This window comes from Nicotiana tabacum, chromosome 15, assembly GCF_000715075.1.
Source record: "Nicotiana tabacum cultivar K326 chromosome 15, ASM71507v2, whole genome shotgun sequence".
Classification (NCBI taxonomy): domain Eukaryota; kingdom Viridiplantae; phylum Streptophyta; class Magnoliopsida; order Solanales; family Solanaceae; genus Nicotiana; species Nicotiana tabacum.
In genome coordinates, this window is record NC_134094.1 from 128,906,355 (window position 1) to 128,926,936 (window position 20,582).

General features: G+C 38.2%; 1 protein-coding gene across 1 annotated transcript; it reads left to right on the forward strand.

The window, feature by feature from the left end:
- The first annotated feature begins 10,971 nt into the window (after nucleotides 1-10,971).
- LOC107766376 (uncharacterized) lies at nucleotides 10,972-13,141 on the forward strand. The gene is made up of 4 exons (XM_016585154.2): nucleotides 10,972-11,186; nucleotides 11,691-11,820; nucleotides 11,922-12,457; nucleotides 12,827-13,141. Exons 1-3 carry the CDS (start codon nucleotides 11,045-11,047, stop codon nucleotides 12,448-12,450), a joined length of 801 nt encoding a protein of 266 aa, XP_016440640.1. The 5' UTR covers nucleotides 10,972-11,044; the 3' UTR covers nucleotides 12,451-12,457; nucleotides 12,827-13,141.
- Nucleotides 13,142-20,582: the final 7,441 nt, after the last annotated feature.

A 20,582-nucleotide genomic window follows, 5' to 3' on the forward strand; every position in this document is an offset into this window, starting at 1 on the left:
TGCGCTGCATATTTACTTTGGGACTACGGAACGGTATTCCGGGAGATCCCCTTGTACTGCATATTTACTTTGGGACTACGGAACGGTATTCCGGGAGATCCCCTGTAATGCATATTTACTTTGGGACTACGTAACGGTATTCTGGGAGATCCCTCTGTCTTGCATATTTACTTTGGGACTACGGAACGATATTTCAGGAGATCCCCCTGCACATATACATTTGGGACTATGAGACGGTATCTCAGGAGATCCCCTGTTGTATTTTCTGTGTATTGAGCTGTTATCTTCTATAAATTCATTCTTGTTAAATTTCAGTCTTTATTTTACTGCGATATTTCATTTTTACCTTGCTGTATTATCATATTCCAGTAGGGCCCAGACCTGACCTCGTCACTACTCTACCGAGGTTAGGCTTGGCACTTACTGGGTACCGATTGTGGTGTACTCATGCTACTCTTCTGCACATATTTTGTGTGCAGATCCAGGTACTTCTTATCAGCCCCGCTACTAGCTGAGAGTGCTTGCTGCTGTACGGAGACTTCAAGGTATATCGTCCGCGTCCGCAGACCTCGGAGTCCCCCTCTATTCCCTCCCATGTCATTTACCTTCCTTACTTCTATTATTAAACTCTGGCGTATAGAGATACAAGTTTTCTTCTGTAGCTCGTGACTTACGATATTTCGGGTTTTGGTTTTACTATGTATTTTGAACAGTTAGTTGTTTAATTCATGTTTTCATTTTATTATTCCGCAAATGTTAGGCTTACCTAGTCATAGAGACTAGGTGCCATCACGACGTCATACAGAGGGAAAATTGGGTCATGACAAGTTGGTATTAGAGCTCTAGGTTCATAGGTGTTGTGAGTCACAAACCGGTTTAGTAGAGTCTCGCGGATGGTAACGGAAACGTCTATACTTATCTTCAGGAGGCTATGGAACTGTTAGGAAAATTTCACTACTTTGATTCCTTGTCGTGCGAAAATTATTGACTTCAAAAATTCTAAACTTCTGTATTTTATTCTCTCACAGATGGTGAGGAGACATATAAGTGGATCTGATGACCAGGCACCCGCGCCCCCTGCTAGAGCCGCGAGAGGCCGGGGCCGGGGTAGAGGCCGAAGACGTCCACGTGGTGCAGCCAGAGCACCCGCACGAGCTACTACAGAGGAGCCCCCAGTAGCTCCAGCTGGAGGGCAGACACCTGAGGCACATGTTCCTGTACCAGCCTTCCAGGAGACTCTAACCCAGTTTCTGAGCATGTTAAGCACCTTAGCTCAGGCTGGTTTGATTTCACTTGCTCCTGCCACATCTCAGGCCGGGGGAGGAGCATAGACTCCCGTCGCCGGTGCTCCAAAGCAACGGGCTCAGGTCGACCAGGTTCCAGAGATTGTACCAATGCAGCCGATAGCTCCAGCTCAGCCCGAGGTTAGGGCAGCAGCTTCTGAGGTGGAGCAGCTCAGACTTGAGAGGTACAAGAAGTACCACCCACCTACCTTCAGCGAATTGGCTACAGATGATGCTTAGGGTTTTCTAGAGGAGTGTCATCGTATCCTCTGTACTATGGGCGTAGCATAGACGAGCGGGGTTTCTTTTACTACATTCCAGCTTAGAGGAGCAGCCTATCAGTGGTGGCGTGCTTATGAGTTGAATAGTCTGGCTGAGGCAGCTTCACTTACATGGACTCAGTTCTCGGACATGTTTTTGAGAGAGTATGTCCCTCAGAGCCTCAGGGACTCATGGCGCGCGGAGTTTGAGCAGCTGCGCCAGGGTGCTATGACTGTGTCAGAGTATGCAGTTCGCTTCGGTGATTTGGCTCGACATGCACTGACCTTGGTTGCCACAGTTCGAGAGAGGGTTCGACGGTTTATTGAGGGACTCCACCCCAGCATCCGGATTAGTATGGCCAGGGAGTTGGAGATGGATATTTCTTAACAGCAAGTTGTGAGTATCGCCAGGAGATTGGAGGGTATGCTTGCCCGGGATAGAGAAGAGAGGGAGGCCAAGAGGTCTCGAGAGACTGGTTCTTATTCTGGTGCTCGTGCCCGAACAACCCTCCATGGTAGGGGTTATGTGAGTCGCCCTGTCCATTCAGCTCTTCCAGCCTCCAGTGGTATTCTGGTCCCTTCTAGGCCCTAAGAGCCTTATTATGCACTGCCCGTATCTAGTGTGCCTCCTGCACGGGGTGTTCCTAGCGGCCAGTCCAGCAGATCTGGCCAGAGCCAGTCACAACAGCCACACCCTCCCAGAGCTTGTTTTGAGTGTGGCGACACTCGCCATATGGTGAGGGATTGCCCCAGATTTAGGAGGGGTGCATCTCCACAGACTTTTCAGCCATAACGTTCCCCCACCGGGTCCTCAGGCCATGATTACAGCACCAGCTGCCACCCCACCTACTCAGCCAGCTCGAGGTGGAGGTCGGTGAGGTAGAGGTCTCCACAGAGGGGGAGGCCAGGCCAGATATTATGCCCTTCTTGCTCGTACAGAGGCAGTTGCTTCTGATTCTGTCATTACAAGTATTGTTCCAGTCTGTCATAGAGATGCGTCGGTATTATTTGACCCAGGCTCTACATATTCCTATGTGTCCTCTTATTTTGCCCCGTATTTGGGCGCATCGAGGGATTCTTTGAGTTCCCATGTTTATGTGTCTACTTATATGGGAGATTCTCTTTTTGTGGGCCGCGTGTATCGGTCGTGTTTGCTTGATTTTAGTGGTTTTGAGACCAGAGCTGACTTATTATTGCTCAAAATGGTAGATTTTGATGTTATCTTGGGCATGGACTGGTTGTCGCCCTATTATGCTATTCTTGATTATCATACCAAAACCGTGATGCTGGCTATGCCAGGATTACCACGGTTAGAATGGAGAGGCACCTTATAGTATACTCCCAGTAGAGTTATTTAATTTTTAAAGCTCAACGAATGGTTAAGAAGGGGTGTGACGCGTATCTAGCTTATATGGGAGATGTCAGTATTGATACCCCTACAGTTGAGTCAGTTCCAATAGTGAGGGACTTTCCAGATGTGTTTCCAGCTGATCTTCCGGGCATGCCTCCCGACAGAGATATTGATTTTGGCATTGATTTGTTGCCGAGCACTCAGTCTATCTCTATTCCTCCATATCGTATGGCTCCTCCTGAATTGAAGGAGTTGAAGGAGCAGTTACAGGAATTGCTTGATAAGGGCTTCATTCGGCCCAGTGTGTCACTTTGGGGTGCTCCTGTCTTATTTGTGAAGAAGAAGGATGGTTCTATGCGGATGTGTGTTGATTAACGCCAGTTGAACAAAGTCACAGTGAAGAACGGGTATCCATTGCTTCGTATTGATGACTTATTTGATCAGTTACAGGGTGCCAGAGTGTTTTCCAAGATTGATTTACGTTCTGGCTATCACCAGTTGAAGATTCGGGTGCCAGATATCTCGAAGACTACCTCCGGACTCGGTATGGTCACTATGAGTTCCTTGTGATGTCTTTTGGGCTGACCAATGCCCCAACAACATTCATGCATTTGATGCACAGTGTGTTCCGGCCTTATCATGACTCATTCATCATTGTGTTTATTGACGACATTCTGGTATACTCCCGGAGTCGGGAGGATCATGAGCAGCACCTGAGGACTGTGCTTCCGACCTTAAGAGAAAAGAAGTTATATGCAAATTTTTCAAAGTGTGAGATTTGGCTAGACTCAGTGGCATTCTTGGGTCATATAGTATCGAGTAAGGGGATCCAGGTGGATCTGAAGAAGATTGAAGCAGTGCAGAGTTGGCCCAAATGTCCTCAGCTACGGAGATTTAGAGTTTTCTTAGTTTGGCGGGATATTACCGTCGGTTCGTTGAGAGATTCTTATTTATTGCAGAACCTATGACTAGGCTGACCCAGAAGGGTGCTCCGTTCAGGTGGACAGAGGAATGTGAGGAGAGCTTTCAGAAGCTCAAGACAGCTTTGACTACAACCCCAGTATTAGTATTGCCTACAGGTTTAGGGTCTTATTCTGTATATTGTGATGCCTCGCGGATTGATCTCGGCGCGATATTGATGCAGGACGGTAGGGTAATTGCCTACGCGTCCAGAGAGCTGAAGGTGCATGAAAAGAACTATCATGTCCATAATCTTGAGTTAGCAGCTATTGTTCATGCCTTGAAGATTTGGCGGCATTATTTGTACGGTATTCCTTATGAGATTTACACTGGTCACCGGAGTTGGCAGCATTTATTCAAGCAGAAGGATCTTAATTTGCGTCAGAAGAGGTGGTTGGAGCTGCTTAAGGATTATAATATCACCATTTTGTATCACCCTGGGAAGGCCAATGTGGTGGCTGATGCTTTGAGTGGGCGGGCAAAGAGTTTGAAGAGCTTAGCATATCTGCCAGCATCAGAGAGGCCCATGGCGTTGGATGTTCAGGCCTTAGCCAGCCAGTTTGTAAGATTGGATATTTTTTAGCCGAGTCGAGTATTGGCTTGTGTGATCTCTCGGTCTTCCCTTTATGATTGTATCAGGGAGCGACAGTATGATGACCCCCATCTGTTTGTCCTTGAGGACACGGTCCATCACGGTGATGCTAAGGAAGTCACTATTGGAGATGATGGTGCATTAAGGATGCAGGGCAGGCTATGTGTGCCCAATGTAGATGGTTTGCATGATTTGATTCTCCAGGAGGCTCACAGTTCGCGGTACTCTATTCAATACGGGTACCGCAAAGATGTATCAGACTTAAAACTACATTTCTGGTGGAGGAGGATGAAGAAGGACATAGTAGAGTATGTGGGCCGATGTCTAAATTGCCAGCAGGTAAAATATGAGCATCAGCGGCCAGGTGGATTGCTTCAAAAGTTAGAGATTCTGGAATGGAAATAGGAGCGGATCACTATGGATTTCGTTGTTGGACTCCCATGGACTCAGCGGAAGTTTGATGCAGTTTGGGTGATTGTAGATAGACTGACCAAGCCAGCTCATTTCATTCTTGTGATGACTACCTATTCTTCCGAGCAACTAGCTCGAATCTACATCCGTGAGATCGTCACAATTCATGGCGTACCGATATCTATTATCTCTGACCGGGGTACGCAGTTTACATCACAGTTCTGGAGAGCTGTACAACATGAGTTGGGTACTCGGGTTGAGTTGAGCAGAGCATTCCACCCTCAGACGGATGGACAGTCCGAGCGCACTATTCAGATACTGGAGGATATGCTCCGCGCTTGTGTGATAGATTTTGGGGGTGCTTGGGACGAGTTTTTGCCACTTTCAAAGTTTGCTTACAACAACAGTTATCAATCCAACATTTAGATGACACCATATGAGGCTCTGTATGGTAGGCAGTGTCGCTCCCCAGTGGGTTGTTTCGAGCCGGGCGAGGCCACATTATTGGGTACGGACTTGGTTCAGGATGCCTTGGAAAAGGTTAAGGTGATTCAGGATAGACTTCTCACAGCCCAGTCCAGAAAAAAGAGTTATGCGGACCGAAATGTTCGCGATGTTGCATTCATAGTTGGAGAGCGGGTCTTTCTCCGGGTTTCGCCTATGAAGGGCATTATGAGATTTGGAAAGAAGGACAAGCTGAGCCCAAGGTTCATTGATCTTTTTGAGGTGTTGCGGCGTGTTGGGGAGGTTGCTTATGAGCTTACCTTACCTCCCAACCTAGCAGGAGTTCATCCTGTATTTCATGTTTCGATGCTCCGGAAGTATCATGGTGATCCAACTCACGTATTGGATTTCAGCTCAGTCCAATTGGACAAGGATCTATCTTATGTTGAAGAGCCAGTGGCTATTTTAGACAGGTAGGTCAGAAAGCTAAGGTCAAAGAACATTGCTTTCGTGAAGGTTCAGTGGAGGGGACAACCGATCGAGGAGGCGACTTGGGAGACCGAGTAGGATATGCGCAGCCATTATCTTTATCTTTTCACCACTTCAGGTTTGTCTCTATGCTCGTTCGAGGACGAACGATTGTTTTAAGAAGGGGAAGATGTAATGATCCGGCCGGTCGTTTTGAGAGTAATAGCCTCGATCCCCTATTTACTGCTTCTCCCATATCTATTTCTGCTATTGTTACTTGTCGGAAGGTTTTGTTTTGATTTCGGAGTGTTTTGGGACACTTAGTCCCTAAACGGAGGTTTAAGCCTTAGGATTTGAACCGTAGTTGGAACTGTATGAAGACGACTCCAGAATGGAATTTTGTCGGTTCCGTTAGCTCCGTTAGGTAATTTTGGGTTTAGGGGCGTGTCCGGATTATGTTTTAGAGGTCCGTAGCTCATTTAGGCTTGAAATGGCGAAAGTCGAATTTTTGAAGTTTTGGGCCGGTAATGAAATTTTTGATATCGGGGTTGGATTCCGATTCTGAAAGTTGGAGTAGGTCCGTAATGTTGAATATAACTTGTGTGCAAAATTTGGGGTCAATAGGATGTGGTTTGGCTGGTTTTGGCATCGATTGTCGAATTTAGAAGTTTCAAGTTCTTTAAGTTTGAATGAGAGGATGATTTGTGATTTTAGCGTTGTTTGATGTGGTTTAATGGCTTGACTAAGTTCGTATGGTATTTTAGGACTTGTTGGTATGTTTGGTTGAGGTCCCGAGGGCCTAGGGTGTATTTTGGATGCTCAACGGGTCATTTTTGGACTTAGGGAGTTGGCAGATTTTCTGGTGTTATTGCAGATATTTTTCTTCATCGCGTTCGCGAGGGAGATCTCGCGATCGCGTAGGTCATCTGAGAGGTCAGCTAAGATTTCTCTTCGCATTTACGAAGATGAAGACGCGATCGCGTAAGGTTATCAGGCAGTGCACCGCGAACGCGTGGGCTAGGCCGCGTTCGCAAAGAAGAAGTGAGGCAGCAGTGGAGTTTGAGTGTTACTCTTCGTGGTTGCGTGAGAACAATTGCGATCGGGTAGGTGTTAGCAGCTAATGCATCGCGTTCGCGTGAGGTGTTACGCGTTCGCGTGGAGTAAATTTCTGAGATAGCGAAGTTGTTCTTCGCGATCGCGATTAAGGAATCACTGGGCAGTGCTTAAACATTTCAAAAAAGGGGGTTTTGCCATTTTATCAAAAACTTGAGTTGGGAGCTCGGATTTTGACGAGATTTTGAGGGAGTTTCAGAGATATCGATTGGGTAATGATTCTACACTCTATTTTAGTTATATTCCACTAATCTATCGTTAATTTCTTTTTTAATTTCGGATTTTGGGGTTGAAATTGGGAGAAAAATGGAAGAACTTATTCAACAAAGATTTCGAGTTTTGAAAGGGGATTTGTGGTCGGATTTGAGTAATTTTTATATGGTTAGACTCGTGAGTGAATGGGTGTTCGTATTTTATGACTTTATCCGATTCTGAGACGTGGGTCCCACGGGCGATTTTTGAGTTAATTTCGGAATTTTTGGTAAAGTGATCATTTCATTAATTAGACGAGTCTATTATGGTTGTATTTATGATATGTAATTGTTGTTGGTTAGATTTGGGCCATTCAGAGCCGGACATTCGTGGGAAAGGCATTGTGACCGATTGATTGAGCTTTGTTCGAGGTAAGTGGCTTGCCTAACTTTGTGTGGGGAAAATCCCCTTAAGATTTGGAACTATTATGATATGTGAGCGCCGTGTACGTGAGGTGACGAGTACGTACACGAGCTAGTTGTGGAAAATCCCGATTTTCTTACTGAGCAACAACCTGTTTTCCTTTTATCTTGAGTTATACCATTTTAATGAGTATTAATCTATTTTCATTCTTAACTGAGTTATTCCAATATGTGTAGCTATCATATTTCGTCTAATACAACATGTCTACATGTCTTAATTGCTTATGTGAACTCTGTGCAACATGCTTAGTGAATTTCCTGCTTCTTCCTTGACTGTTACTTAGTCTAAATCGTGAGACTTTGTGATGTAGTTGTATTTCTATTGTTGCGCTGCATATTTACTCTGGAACTACGGAACGGTATTTCGGGAGATCCCCCTCTACTGGCGGTATTTCGGGAGATCCCCATGTACTGCATATTTACTTTGGGACTACGGAACGGTATTCCGGGAGATCCCCATGTACTGCATATTTACTTTGGGACTACAGAACGGTATTCTGGGAGATCCCCTTTCTTGCATATTTACTTTGGGACTACGGAACGGTGTTTCGGAAGATCTCCCTGCACATTTACGTTTGGGACTACGAGACTGTATCTCGGGAGATCCCTTGTTATATTTTCTGTGTATTGAGTTGTTACCTTCTATAAATTCTTTCTTGTTAAATTTCAGTCTTTATTTTACTGCGATATTTTATTTTTGCCTTGCTTTATTATCATATTCCAGTAGGGCCCGGACCTGACCTCGTCACTACTCTACCGAGGTTAGGCTTGGCACTTATTGGGTACCGATTGTGGTGTACTCATGTTACTATTCTGCACATGTTTTGTGTGCAGATCCAGGTACTTCTTATCAGTCTCGCTACTAGCTGAGAGTGCTTGCTGTTGTACGGAGACTTCAAGGTATATCTGTCGCGTCCGTAGACCTCAGAGTCCCCCTCTACTCCCTCCTATGTCATTTACCTTCCTTACTTATGTTATTAGACTATGGTGTATAGAGATACTAGTTTCCTTCTGTAGCTTGTGACTTACGATGTTCCGGTTTTTGGGATTACTGTGTATTTTGAACAGTTAATTGTTTAATTCATGTTTTCATTTCATTATTCCGAAAATGTTAGGCTTAGCTAGTCATAGAGACTAGGTGCCGTCACGATGTCATACAGTGGGAAAATTGGGTCGTGACAATCAACCTCCTCTATAGGCTAAAGTGGAGGAGGAATCAGTTGGTATTTACACAAAATTGGGGGTTAAAATGGATACGTAACTACTTGACTCCAACTTTTATTATTTCACGTAGTTTTCGTCCATATATTTCACAAAGAGCAGAACCTTTCATATTTGAAATTTATTTAGTTTTAAAATTTCACTTTATTCTTAAACGACATTCACTTATAGGTGATGTGTTTTTGGTATGTTACATATACTTTTGTATCAAAAGTTCTCTCTCTTTCTTTAAAAAAATTGTACTATTTTTATTTATCTCAGGATATTATTATTTGGAGAGTGAAGTAATTTTTTCTTTAGCAATAATTTTAAAATATCTTAAATCATTAATTATGTTGAATTGTAGTATTTTTTAATGTAATCTGTAAATACTTAAATTTTATCTTAAAAAATATAAAAAATGTGTCCTTGTATTCTCAATGAAAATCAATTATTGGCCTCTCACTACTACGAGCCACCTCACATAAATTGGAACAAAAAGAAGTATATCTAATTAAATATCTTCTTATATAATGACAAAAAACAAGGAATCTAACAAAAAGTATATAGATCAAGGATCTAACAAATGTTTTCAGATTGCCCATTGCTGACGTCGTTTTGAAGACAAAGCATGCTTACCCCATTAGTTTTTAATTAAAAAACATGATGTTTTCAGATTGCCTCAATACCCAAAATGGCATCCAGCAAATTGTTATTGTTAATCATAGTTAATAAACACGTAATGATGATTCCCGTGCACCTTTAGCCTTAATTAAGTAACCAAATCCAACACCTGGTTCTTTCTTATTGGAACTTTAGATTAAACAATTAGCCACCCACTTACGCTATGTTTGGATAATTGTTACACATCGTTTTATAATATATCGTATCGTATTGTATTGTATTGTATGATATCGTATCGTTTTATGAATATAATGTTTGGATAAACTGTATTGTTTATTGTTGTTAAATAAAATTTTGTTGTTTGGTTTGACTGTATCGCACTGTACAGTAACTGATAAGTTTACTAAAATACCCTCAATTGTTTTAAATATTTAATTTATCAAGAATTACACATAAAAATTATTTAAGAAAACTACTTTCTACTAATTTATCACCAATTATATCTTATATTATGTTAAGCAATTAAATTCTTACAAATTCTATCAAAATTAGTGGAATAAGTTAATAATATTAAAAATAATAATAAGTATACTATGTTCATAATTAGATCATAAGTAATATTTGATAACAACCAATATCATAAAGCTAATTGGAGATAAAGTAATTAGAATTGGAATTACAAATCAAAGTAGAAGAAAGAATAAAACAAAAGTTAGGGAAAACCTATACATGAAGAGTTTGGAAGCGACAGAAGCAACGAGATTTTCACGTTATTAGACTTTACGTATATAGCTTATATTTGGGATACTGTCTTTGAGAATTTATATAAGTTATTTGACTTCACGTAGAATTCTATTATAAAATTATATGAGAAAGAAACTTTGCTATTATTTAAAATAAAAAAAGGTAAAGGCTAAAATAGAATTATAAAGTAATAAGTTAGGGTATAATTAGAAAGAAAAATAGGAAACGATCCTACCACACCAGATCGGTTGTTTCAAAAAATGACTTTTCATTGTTCCGGAACAATGGATTTAACAATACAATACAACCAATTTTAACTAAACAATCAAAACAAACATTGTTTTGGAAAAATAATACAATACGATACAATGGGTAACAACGATCCAAACAAGCTGTTAATTTATTACTTAAGTTCTTAATTTCCATAAAGATTAGTGAGAGTTCTTTCTAGAGGCTTTTTTTTAAAGTTGTTATTGTCTAGATGCAAGAACCCTAGTTATATACGTCGCTTTTATCCATGAAATTTACTGTTCCTATTTTGGATGGGCTCACTTGGTAATCATTTTTGTTCCTAAAAATATCCATCGAGTATATATTCTTAACCCTTTATTTTATTTTCACCAAAGTTAATAATGGTTGAAAAACATTCACACAATTATTTAACTTTAAGGAAACAAAGTATATAAAATACATAAGGGACATTTCGGGTATTTCACTAGTCAATTGCTCACGTTTAGATTTGTAGTAATATGAAAGGACATAAAAGTTTTGACTGATGGAATGAAGTGAGAGGGGGCATGGGGTGCAAATATAAATAAGCAACAAAGACTTTGAAGATTGTGTCACAAACACTTATCAGATTAGTGAGATTATATTACACTTTAAGCTCATCTTTAGTTAGGTTTTCAAAAGAATTTAAGATGAGTAAAGAAATATGCAGTTGGGGAATGACAAAAGAAGGATGGAGAAAGGGACCTTGGACTGCTGAAGAAAACAGATTGCTCTTTGAATATGTTAAGTTGCATGGTGAAGGCAGATGGAGTTCTGTTGCTACTGTTGCAGGTAAAAAAATAAATACTACACACAATATTATGTTTTAGAATTTTTTTATTCATATTTAGATTTCGAACTCGAAATCTCTGGCTAACGGCGGAGGAATCCTATATTCTATTATGTTACTAGTATAAATTTCAACTATTTTTTCATCACTTCAATGAACAAAAACTAATTTTAGGGTCTTTTTTTCTTTCTAATTTTAGGTTCAAGTGTTGCACTGATAAAGGATATCCCGCATTTACGTAGGGTCCGGGGTAGGGCCGCATCTCCATATAGACAGCCTACCCTAATGCAAGTATTAGATGGTACTTCCACGGTTTGAACTCGTAACCTATGTCACACGGAAGACAACTTTAACGTTACCTAAACGGCTTTAAATATAGCAACATGATCGATCAGTACGAATTTGTATTGCTGAACTAACTCAGTACGAACGCCAACTTAATTGCTTAGAATTGAGATGTAATTGTTGTATGCTGATATTTATATTTGGGTATTTGGTACTTGCAGGGTTGAAAAGGAATGCAAAGAGTTGTAGGTTGAGATGGGTGAATTACTTAAGGCCAGACCTTAAAAAGGGACAAATTACTTCTCATGAAGAAAAACTCATTCTAGAGCTCCATGCTAGATGGGGGAACAGGTGATTTTTCTTAAAGTTATTGGATATTTTTGAAAGTTAATTTTTTTTTAATGTTTCTTAACCATAATCTTCAGTAATAACTTGATAAAAAATAAATACAGGTGGGCAACTATTGCGAAAAACTTGCCAGGGAGAACTGATAATGAGATCAAGAACTATTGGAGGACTCATTTCAAGAAAAAGACCAAAACTTCGAACAACAAATCTGAAATATCAAAGGCGCGTCTTCTGAAAAGACAACAATTACAAGAACAACAACAACAGCAATGTAACACAGACAATGATACGAATAAGGTCGTATCATACAACAACAACAACAAGAACTATTACGCCTCAATCCTAAATAAGTTAGGAAACAGGATCGTGTCATTACTTAATGAAAATGTGAATAAAGTACCTACTTTGCCTCAAGGGAACCAAGAAATGGAAATTTCGTATCCAAACACAGCTGATCAAGAGCAAGATGATGACTTCTTTTATTCCATTCTCAATGACTATACTCCTGTGCCTGTGCTAGAATCCTCATCAAATGAAGACATCATTTGGGATGTCTTGTGGAATTTGGATGATTTTCAGTGCAATTTCAGCACTCCAACTTATGATACAAATATGGCTATTCCTTTCAATTGATTTCTTAGTAAGTGTTTGTATAATATTCGGTTGAAGTTACAAATAGAGTATTTGAAGTTGAAATTAAAAAAGAGTTTTTGGCTGGTGAAATTGTATTCGGCTTGAAATTTACTTGGGAAAAATTTGTTAAATTTGAAGATTTAATCGGAAATCATTGTTTCACTTGAAATACTCCTCAAAATAAATTTCAGAATTTTACTGAATTTCAATAACTGAAGTTCAATATTTGTATATACTGGTAGCCGAACCAGTATCTGCAAATACTTAAATAATATTTGATGCCGAAAAGGTTGTTAAATATGTATTAAAAATTTTCTCCATTTAAGCAATTCTTAATGCTTCTTTACATTTGACTACTGCTACTACTTTCTTGCAGTTGGGAACAAAAGGTCATCAACCAAGAGAGAATAAATTTTGGGTTATGGAAACTTTATGATATAACTCCAATGATTTTTCGGTGGCGGACCTTGAGGGTTGTATTTGACTGTGTACCTAGTTATTATTGTAGTATTAATTTGAGATCGATGATCTATAAATTTCGAATCATGAATCCGCCTCTAATAATGTTCACTGGTTAGCTAGTATTTATGGCATCTTATATTGTAGTATATATATAGCTACGTACTTTGTGCTGCCTGAGTTTAAGCTGTAAAAACAAATGCAGTTTAGGAATATATTTCGACATGGATATTGCAACTTGGAAAATTGTATCATAATTGTCATAAGAAATTAGATAATTAGTTGATCTTCTATTTTATAGCATTAATTGACGTTGAGCATGATAATATAGATCAATATAGAGAATAGTATTTGAAATACGTTATGTTATCTTAATAGATGGTTGTGGTGTCCCATGATTGAAACATGCGCGCTCAAATGTGGCGACATGAACAATGAAAATCCAATTTTTTTTTAAAACTATTTTGAGTGCTAGTATTGTCATTTGGCTCTTTAATTTAATCCATGTATTACTAATATTCGCATTCTTAATCCACCTTCTATCCCAACATAAAATAACACATAGCTAGATGGCATAAGAACTTATGCATGTATTAATTAGACAGAATAGCCTAAGAGACTGTAATGACCCGACTTGTCGTTTTAAGAATTTACTCCTCGTTTAGTGACTTAAGGTCTCGAGCAGCTTCGCAATATGTATTATAACCCGCGGGTGTGGTCGAGTTTGATTTACTAAAGATTCGGAATTAAATTAAAAGAATAATCCTTAATTTGAAGCTTAAATGGAAAGAGTTGACCGGAGAGTTGACTTCTGAGAAAACGACTCCGGAATGGAATTTTGATGATGTCAATAGCTCCGTATGGTGATTTTGGACTTAGGAGCGTGTCTGAAAAATTATTTGGAGGTTCGTAGTGGAATTAAGCGTGAAATGCCGAAAGTTAAATTTTTGAGAAGTTTCACCGGGGGGTTGACTTTTTGATATCGAGGTCGAAATCCGATTCTGGAAATTTGAATAGGTCTGTTATGTCATTTATGACTTGTGTGCAAAATTTGAAGTCATTCCGGATTTATTTGATGTATTTCGGCACAAATTATAGAATTTGAAAGTTTAAAGTTCATAGATTTTGATTTGGTGTGCGATTGGTCGTTTCGATGTTGTTTAATGTGATTTGAGGTTTCGAGCAGGTTCGTATGATGTTTTGAAATTTAATGGTATATTTGGTTGAGGTCCCGGGGGGCTCGGGTGAGTTCCGGGATGGTTTCAGATCATTTCTCCTTGTTTTGCAACTGCTAGAACTGATATCTCGTATTGTTCTTCGCGAACGCGAAGGGTCTCACGCGTTCACGAAGAAGAATTTTGGACGGCTGGGATTTGCCCATCGCGAACGCGATGAAAAAGCCGCGAACGCGAAGAAGGAGATGAGGAAAGCCTACGCGAATGCAAGTGGGCAGACGCGAACGCGAAGAGGAAAGGGAGTTGGGAGCCTGCTTGGCGTTAAGCCTTCGCGAACGCGACTCGTGTCTCGCGAACACAAAGGGCAGAGGTTGGAAGGAAACGCGAACGCGATGAGGATATCACGAACGCGAAGAAGGAATCTAGGCAGCACATTTTTTGTGCTTCGCGAACGCAAAGCTATGGTCGCGAACGCGAAGAAGGCCTATCTGGGCAGAATTAAAAATCTCAAAAATGAGGGTTTGAGTTCATAACTCAAAATCAAATTTGGAGCTCGGTAGAAGGCGATTTTTGGAGAGATTCTTGCGTGGGTGTTTGGGGTAAGCGATTCTTATCCAGTTTTGATTAATTTTCATGATTATGTCTTTGAATCTATCATTTTATTCAGATTTAATGGAGGAAAAATCAAGATTTTTGTAAAATCTTCCATAAACGAAAATTTAAGATTTGGAAGTCGAGTTGTTGTTGGAATTCGATAAAATTGGTATGGTTGAACTCGTATCGGAATGGGTGTTCGGATTTCATGAAAATTATGTCGGGTTCCAAGAGGCGAGCCCCGCGTTAACTTTTGTTGACTTTTTGGAATAAAATTTTAAGTCGACGTATTATTATCCGAAATTATTTTTGACGAATTTTAATGGAGTTATACAATTAATTTGGATAGATTTGAGTGGTCCGGAGGTCAATTCAAGCAAGAAGGCGATTTTGAAATATCGGCATAACTTCAAAGAGGTAAGTGTCTTGCTTAACCTCGAGTGGAAAAATTTTTCTTTAGGCATTGAGTCTTATGTACAATTTGTGTAATTGAAAACCATGTACGCGAGGGTGACGAGTACGTACTTGGTTTATATGTGCAACTTTTATTGAGTTAAAGTCTAAAGTATATTGTGTAGTAAATTGGATAATTGTTGGCATATATTTAATCATCTACTTGTCGTGCCTAAATCCTTGTTGTTGACTCTGTTGTTATATGACAATGTGATGCGATTGTTATTTGATTATTTATGAAATTTCGTGAATTTGCTGGTTGATAATTATTGGAATTTAATTTCATTTTGGATTTTTCCTTCTGCAAACAATTAATTAAATGAGCTTAAGAAGAAGTGTTTATATAATTATTGAAAATTTAATTTTTATGAAGACTTTGGTTTATGTTGAGTAATTTCTATCTCTATTGATTGTTTTTGGATGTTGTACGCATTGTGTGAAGCTTTTGGCTATTTGTTGTGAAATTAATTGACTTGGTTGTAGCTTTGGAATTTGGTTGTGGCCATTGGGCAAATTGTGATATGAAATAATTTTTGTTATATTGCTGTGATAATTTTTCATGTAAATTGTTGTGTTGTGCGAGTTGTTATTTTGGGGGGATAAGGGTGGCATTTTACCGTTGATATTATGTGAGTATAAGGGTGGCATTTCACTGTTGTTGTGTTTGTTGGAATATTATCTGGGCGGAGCTATAAGGGTGGCTATAGGAGCAATAAGGGTGACAATATGAGCGATAAGGGTGGCTATTGATATTGTCTGGGCGGAGCGATAAGGGTGGCTATTATCAGGGACGATATATGATGATGTGGGTTTATGGTGTTGATGATTTTTATGTAATGTTGTGATTTTTCTTGTGTTTATTTTATACATTGTGCAATTTGTCTTGTTGTTGGTAAATTGATAACAATCTGATTTATGTTGAAATTGAGAGTCTGTGGCTATGGCCACGTGAATTATAAAATAAAATGTGGGCACGAGGTGCCGTGAGTAAATAATGAGGATATTTGGCACGTGAATTGTCCGTGCAATTGGGATATGAAATGAGGGCACGAGGTGCCGGAAAAATATGATGATTTAATTATGGGCACGAGGTGCCGTGAAAATATAAAAATGGGCCGAGACCCGTATTTTTATGATTATGAAATGAGGTGTCACATGGTGACTTTTTAATTGAAAGAATTATATTCAAAATATTTATTTGGAAGGATTTTTACTTAGAAAGTATTATATGAAAGAATTGTATTTGAAAGATATTTATTTGAGGAAATTATACTTGAAAAGATTTATTGAAAGAATTATATTTGAAAAATAATTATTTGAGAAAATTATATTTAAAAGAGAGTTATCTGGAAGAATTATATGTGAAAGACATTTATTTGAAGGACTTGATTTAATTGGGTGTTATTGTGTTTATTAATTGTTGAGTGATATTAATGGTATTTGTTGTTTGTTGTGCATATAACTGGTTATTTTATCCTGTTATTATTATTATTATTATTATTATTATTATTATTATTATTATTATTATTATTATTATTATTATTATTATTATTATTATTATTATTATTATTATTATTTATTTTCTATTATTTTGTATATTATATTGCACAGGTTATTAGACTAGTGAGTGTCTTGACTGCACCTCGTCTCTACTCCATTGAGGTTAGTTTTGATACGTACTGGGTACCGACCGTGGTGTACTCATACTACACTTCTGCATATTTTTGTGCAGAGCCAGGTATTGAAAATATCGGACTTGAGCAGAGTTAAAGCGGAATCGTAAGGATTCAAGGTAGAGTTGCTTGGTCGTCGCAGTCCCTTGGAGTCTTTTTATTTCATTGTACTGTTAACTTGTAATCAAATAGTATTGTATATTCGGTCCTCGTGATCATTCTATGTATTCAGTTAGAGTTCGTGACTCAGTACTACCAGTCTTGGAAAGTTGCATATTTATATTTGTTCCGCTGTTAGTTTTGATTACTTTAAAAAATGGCTTTAAAAATGTAATTGAAATCGGCTTACCTAGTCTTAGAGACTAGGTGCCATCACGACGCCTGTAGTGGGATTTTGGGTCGTGACAGAGACACTCGTACTTGTATCGTTTTGATATCCCGGTCCTAGCTCAGACTTTATGGATTTTTATTCAGACTCCTCTACTTATTCAAAACTAATCTTCCAAATTCATCTAACCATTGACCGAGCTTATGTGCCATTGACATAGATGAGGTATACAAATAATGTGTACTAGACGCGTGTAAAGAGAGTGATACTTGTGATTTTGATTTAAAATGAATTAAACTAAAAAAACGGTAAAGTTAATAAGTTAATCGAAATTACCCCCTCTCCCCCCCAATTTTCTTCTCTTTCTCAGTTTCTCCCGCCTTTCTTCTAGCCCCCAATCCCTCTTTTCCCCTCCCTCTTTTCTCCTCCACACTACTGTAAATAATGGACGAGCCTTTAAAATCACAAAATCAAGCAGAAGTATAATATTATTCTCTATTTCTTTAACAAAATAATCTTTTATATTTCTTATTTATTTTTCTATTTAATCAAAACTCAATTTATTTCTCCCAACTGAACTTCTAAAAAGCACCTTTTTGCTGTTAACTCAAAACCAATTATCTAGTTCTTCACTAGAAAAAATGGTGGAGGCAACAAATTTTAATTAGTCAACTCTTCAGGTAATTTCGAGATAATGGGTTCCATTTTTTTTTTAAAAATGAAATGAGGACAAGATGGGTATTTAATGGAGCTTTTGGGTGGTGGATTTTAGAGGAAGGTGGTGACTTCCGGTTGTTTGGTTACATTGAAGAAGATTTTGGGGCGATTGAATTTCTCTTTTTTCTGTTTTGTATGGCTACCAGTAATTGTAGAACAATGGTGAGAAGTCAATGTGCGAGGATGGTCTTACGGATGAAAAAGGGTTCTGTTGGGTGAGTTTTTGAAAGGACGATCTTTGCTGGTGGTTAGGGAATGGTTCATGGTGGTCAAATACAGAAAGATATTGTAATGGTGGCTATGAGGTGGTTTATTGAGGCATTTTGGATTTTTTTTTATCATTTTTAAAAAAAATACTTTCTGAGAAAATAAATAATGACGTGGAATAATCGATAAAGTGTAAAATGACATAAAATATTAGGTTTAGGTGGTCAGTCCTATTTTTCAATAGTTTATTTTCCTATGTGGCACTAGTAATGACGTGGCGTCCTACGTGTAGGAGATTGTATTACACGTACTGGCAGCCTCATGTCATAAGAGTTTATTATACACGGTTTGAACGAGTGTAAATATTTAATTGACAAAATAATAAGTTTGGGAACCGGCATGACAAAGTTGCACAAGTATAAGGGCCATTTAAGCTATTCTTCCTATTAATTATAAAGAAAGCAAAAAGGAGCAATCAAATATTTTAATAATTAACGCCAATTTTTATGTGAAAATAATTCTCCTCAAATTCCAACTTGTTAAGAAATGAGAGCAAAATAGAACAATATAGTAATGGAGACAACATATATAGGAGGGGAATGTAAAAGTTATCTTATATTGTGTTTCTTGTGTGAACTTCCATGGACAAAGAATATCCTATTTATAGTATACAAGATAACACCTAAAGTTCACCAGATACATCCTAGGAATACAAAGAATGTCCTATTTATAGTATACAAGATACACCTAAAGTTCATTAGATACATCTTAGGAATTAATAGGTACATCTATCTAAGTAGTACATTGAATAATATGTATGTATGGATTAAATGAACATCCATATACATTCATTTTATTTTATAACACTCCCCCATGGATGTTCATTCGAAAGATAATGTACATCGTTAAAACCTTACTAGGAAAAACTCAGTGGAAAAAAGCCTAGTCAAGAAAAAGGAGTACACATATCTTGTAATACGCATTGAGTGCTGCCTTATTAAAAACCTTACCAGAAAAATCCAATTGGGACAAAACCTTGGTTAAGGGAAAAAGAGTACATTGCATATTATACTCCCCCTTCTGAAAACTTTATTTGATATTTCAAAGATGGTGCATTCCAATCTTATGTCCCAGCTTCCCAAATGTTAATGCTGGCAATGCCTTAGTAAATAAATCTGCCGGATTATCACTTGAACGGATTTGTTGAGTATCTATCTCACCATTTTGTTGAAGATCATGCGTGAAAAATAACTTTGGTGAAATGCTCTTTGTTCCGTGTCCTTTGGTATACCCTACTTTTAGTTGAGCTATGCAAGTAGTATTATCTTCATACAATATTGTTGGAATCTTCGTCTTTAAAGAAAGACCACACAGTTGTTGAATGTGTTGAGTCACTGATCTCAACCATACACATTCTCGACTAGCTTCATGAATAGTTATAATCTCTAAATGATTGGAAGATGTAGCAGCTAAAGTTTGTTTTGTTGAACGTCATGATATAGTTGTACGTCCACAAGTAAATAGATAGCATGTTTGAGACCAGGCTTTATTTGGGTCAAACAAATAACATGCATCTGCATAACCAATCATTTATGAATCGGATTCATAAAAATAAAATAATCTCATATCAATAGTCCCTCTGAGGTATCTGAAAATATGCTTAACACAATTCCAGTGTCTTGTTGTTGGAAAAGAACTAAATCTTGCTAATAAACTTACTGCAAAAGTTATATCTGGTCGAGTATTATTTGCAAGATACATTAGTGCCCCAATTGCACTAAGATATGGAGTTTCATCACCAAGAAGCTCTTTATCATTTCCATGAGGTTGGAATAGATCTTTATTTATATCAAGTGATCTCATAACTATCGGGGTACTCAATGGATGTGCTTTATCCATATAAAAATGCTTTAAGATCTTTTCGGTATAAGTTGACTGATGGACAAAAATTCCATCTTTCATATGCTCAATTTATAAACCAAGACAAAATTTTATCTTTCAAAGATCTTACATTTCAAACTATTTCTTCAAACAGTCTAGTACTTTGGGAAGCTCCCCAAGAGTTCCAATGATATTTAGATCATCAACATGCACAACGATTATAACAAATTCAGATCCAGACCTTTTTATAAAGACACAAGGACAAATTGGATCATTCTTATAGCTTGTTTCATCAAGTATTCACTCATGCGATTATATCACATTCGCCCAAATTGTTTCAATTCGTATAAGGATTTTTGAAGCTTTATTGAACAAGTTTCCCGAAAATTTTTATAAGTTTCAGGAACTTTAAACTCTTCAGGGATTTTCATATAAATTTCATTGTCTAATGTGCCATACACATAGGCTGTGACAACATCCATTAGACGCATATCAAGTTTTTCATGGACTGCCAAATTTATAAGATACCTGAAAGTGATTGCATCCATCACAGGAGAATATGTCTCCATATAATCAATGCCAGGTCTTTACAAAAATCCTTGTGCCATAAGTCGTGCTTTATATCTAACGACTTCATTTTTATCA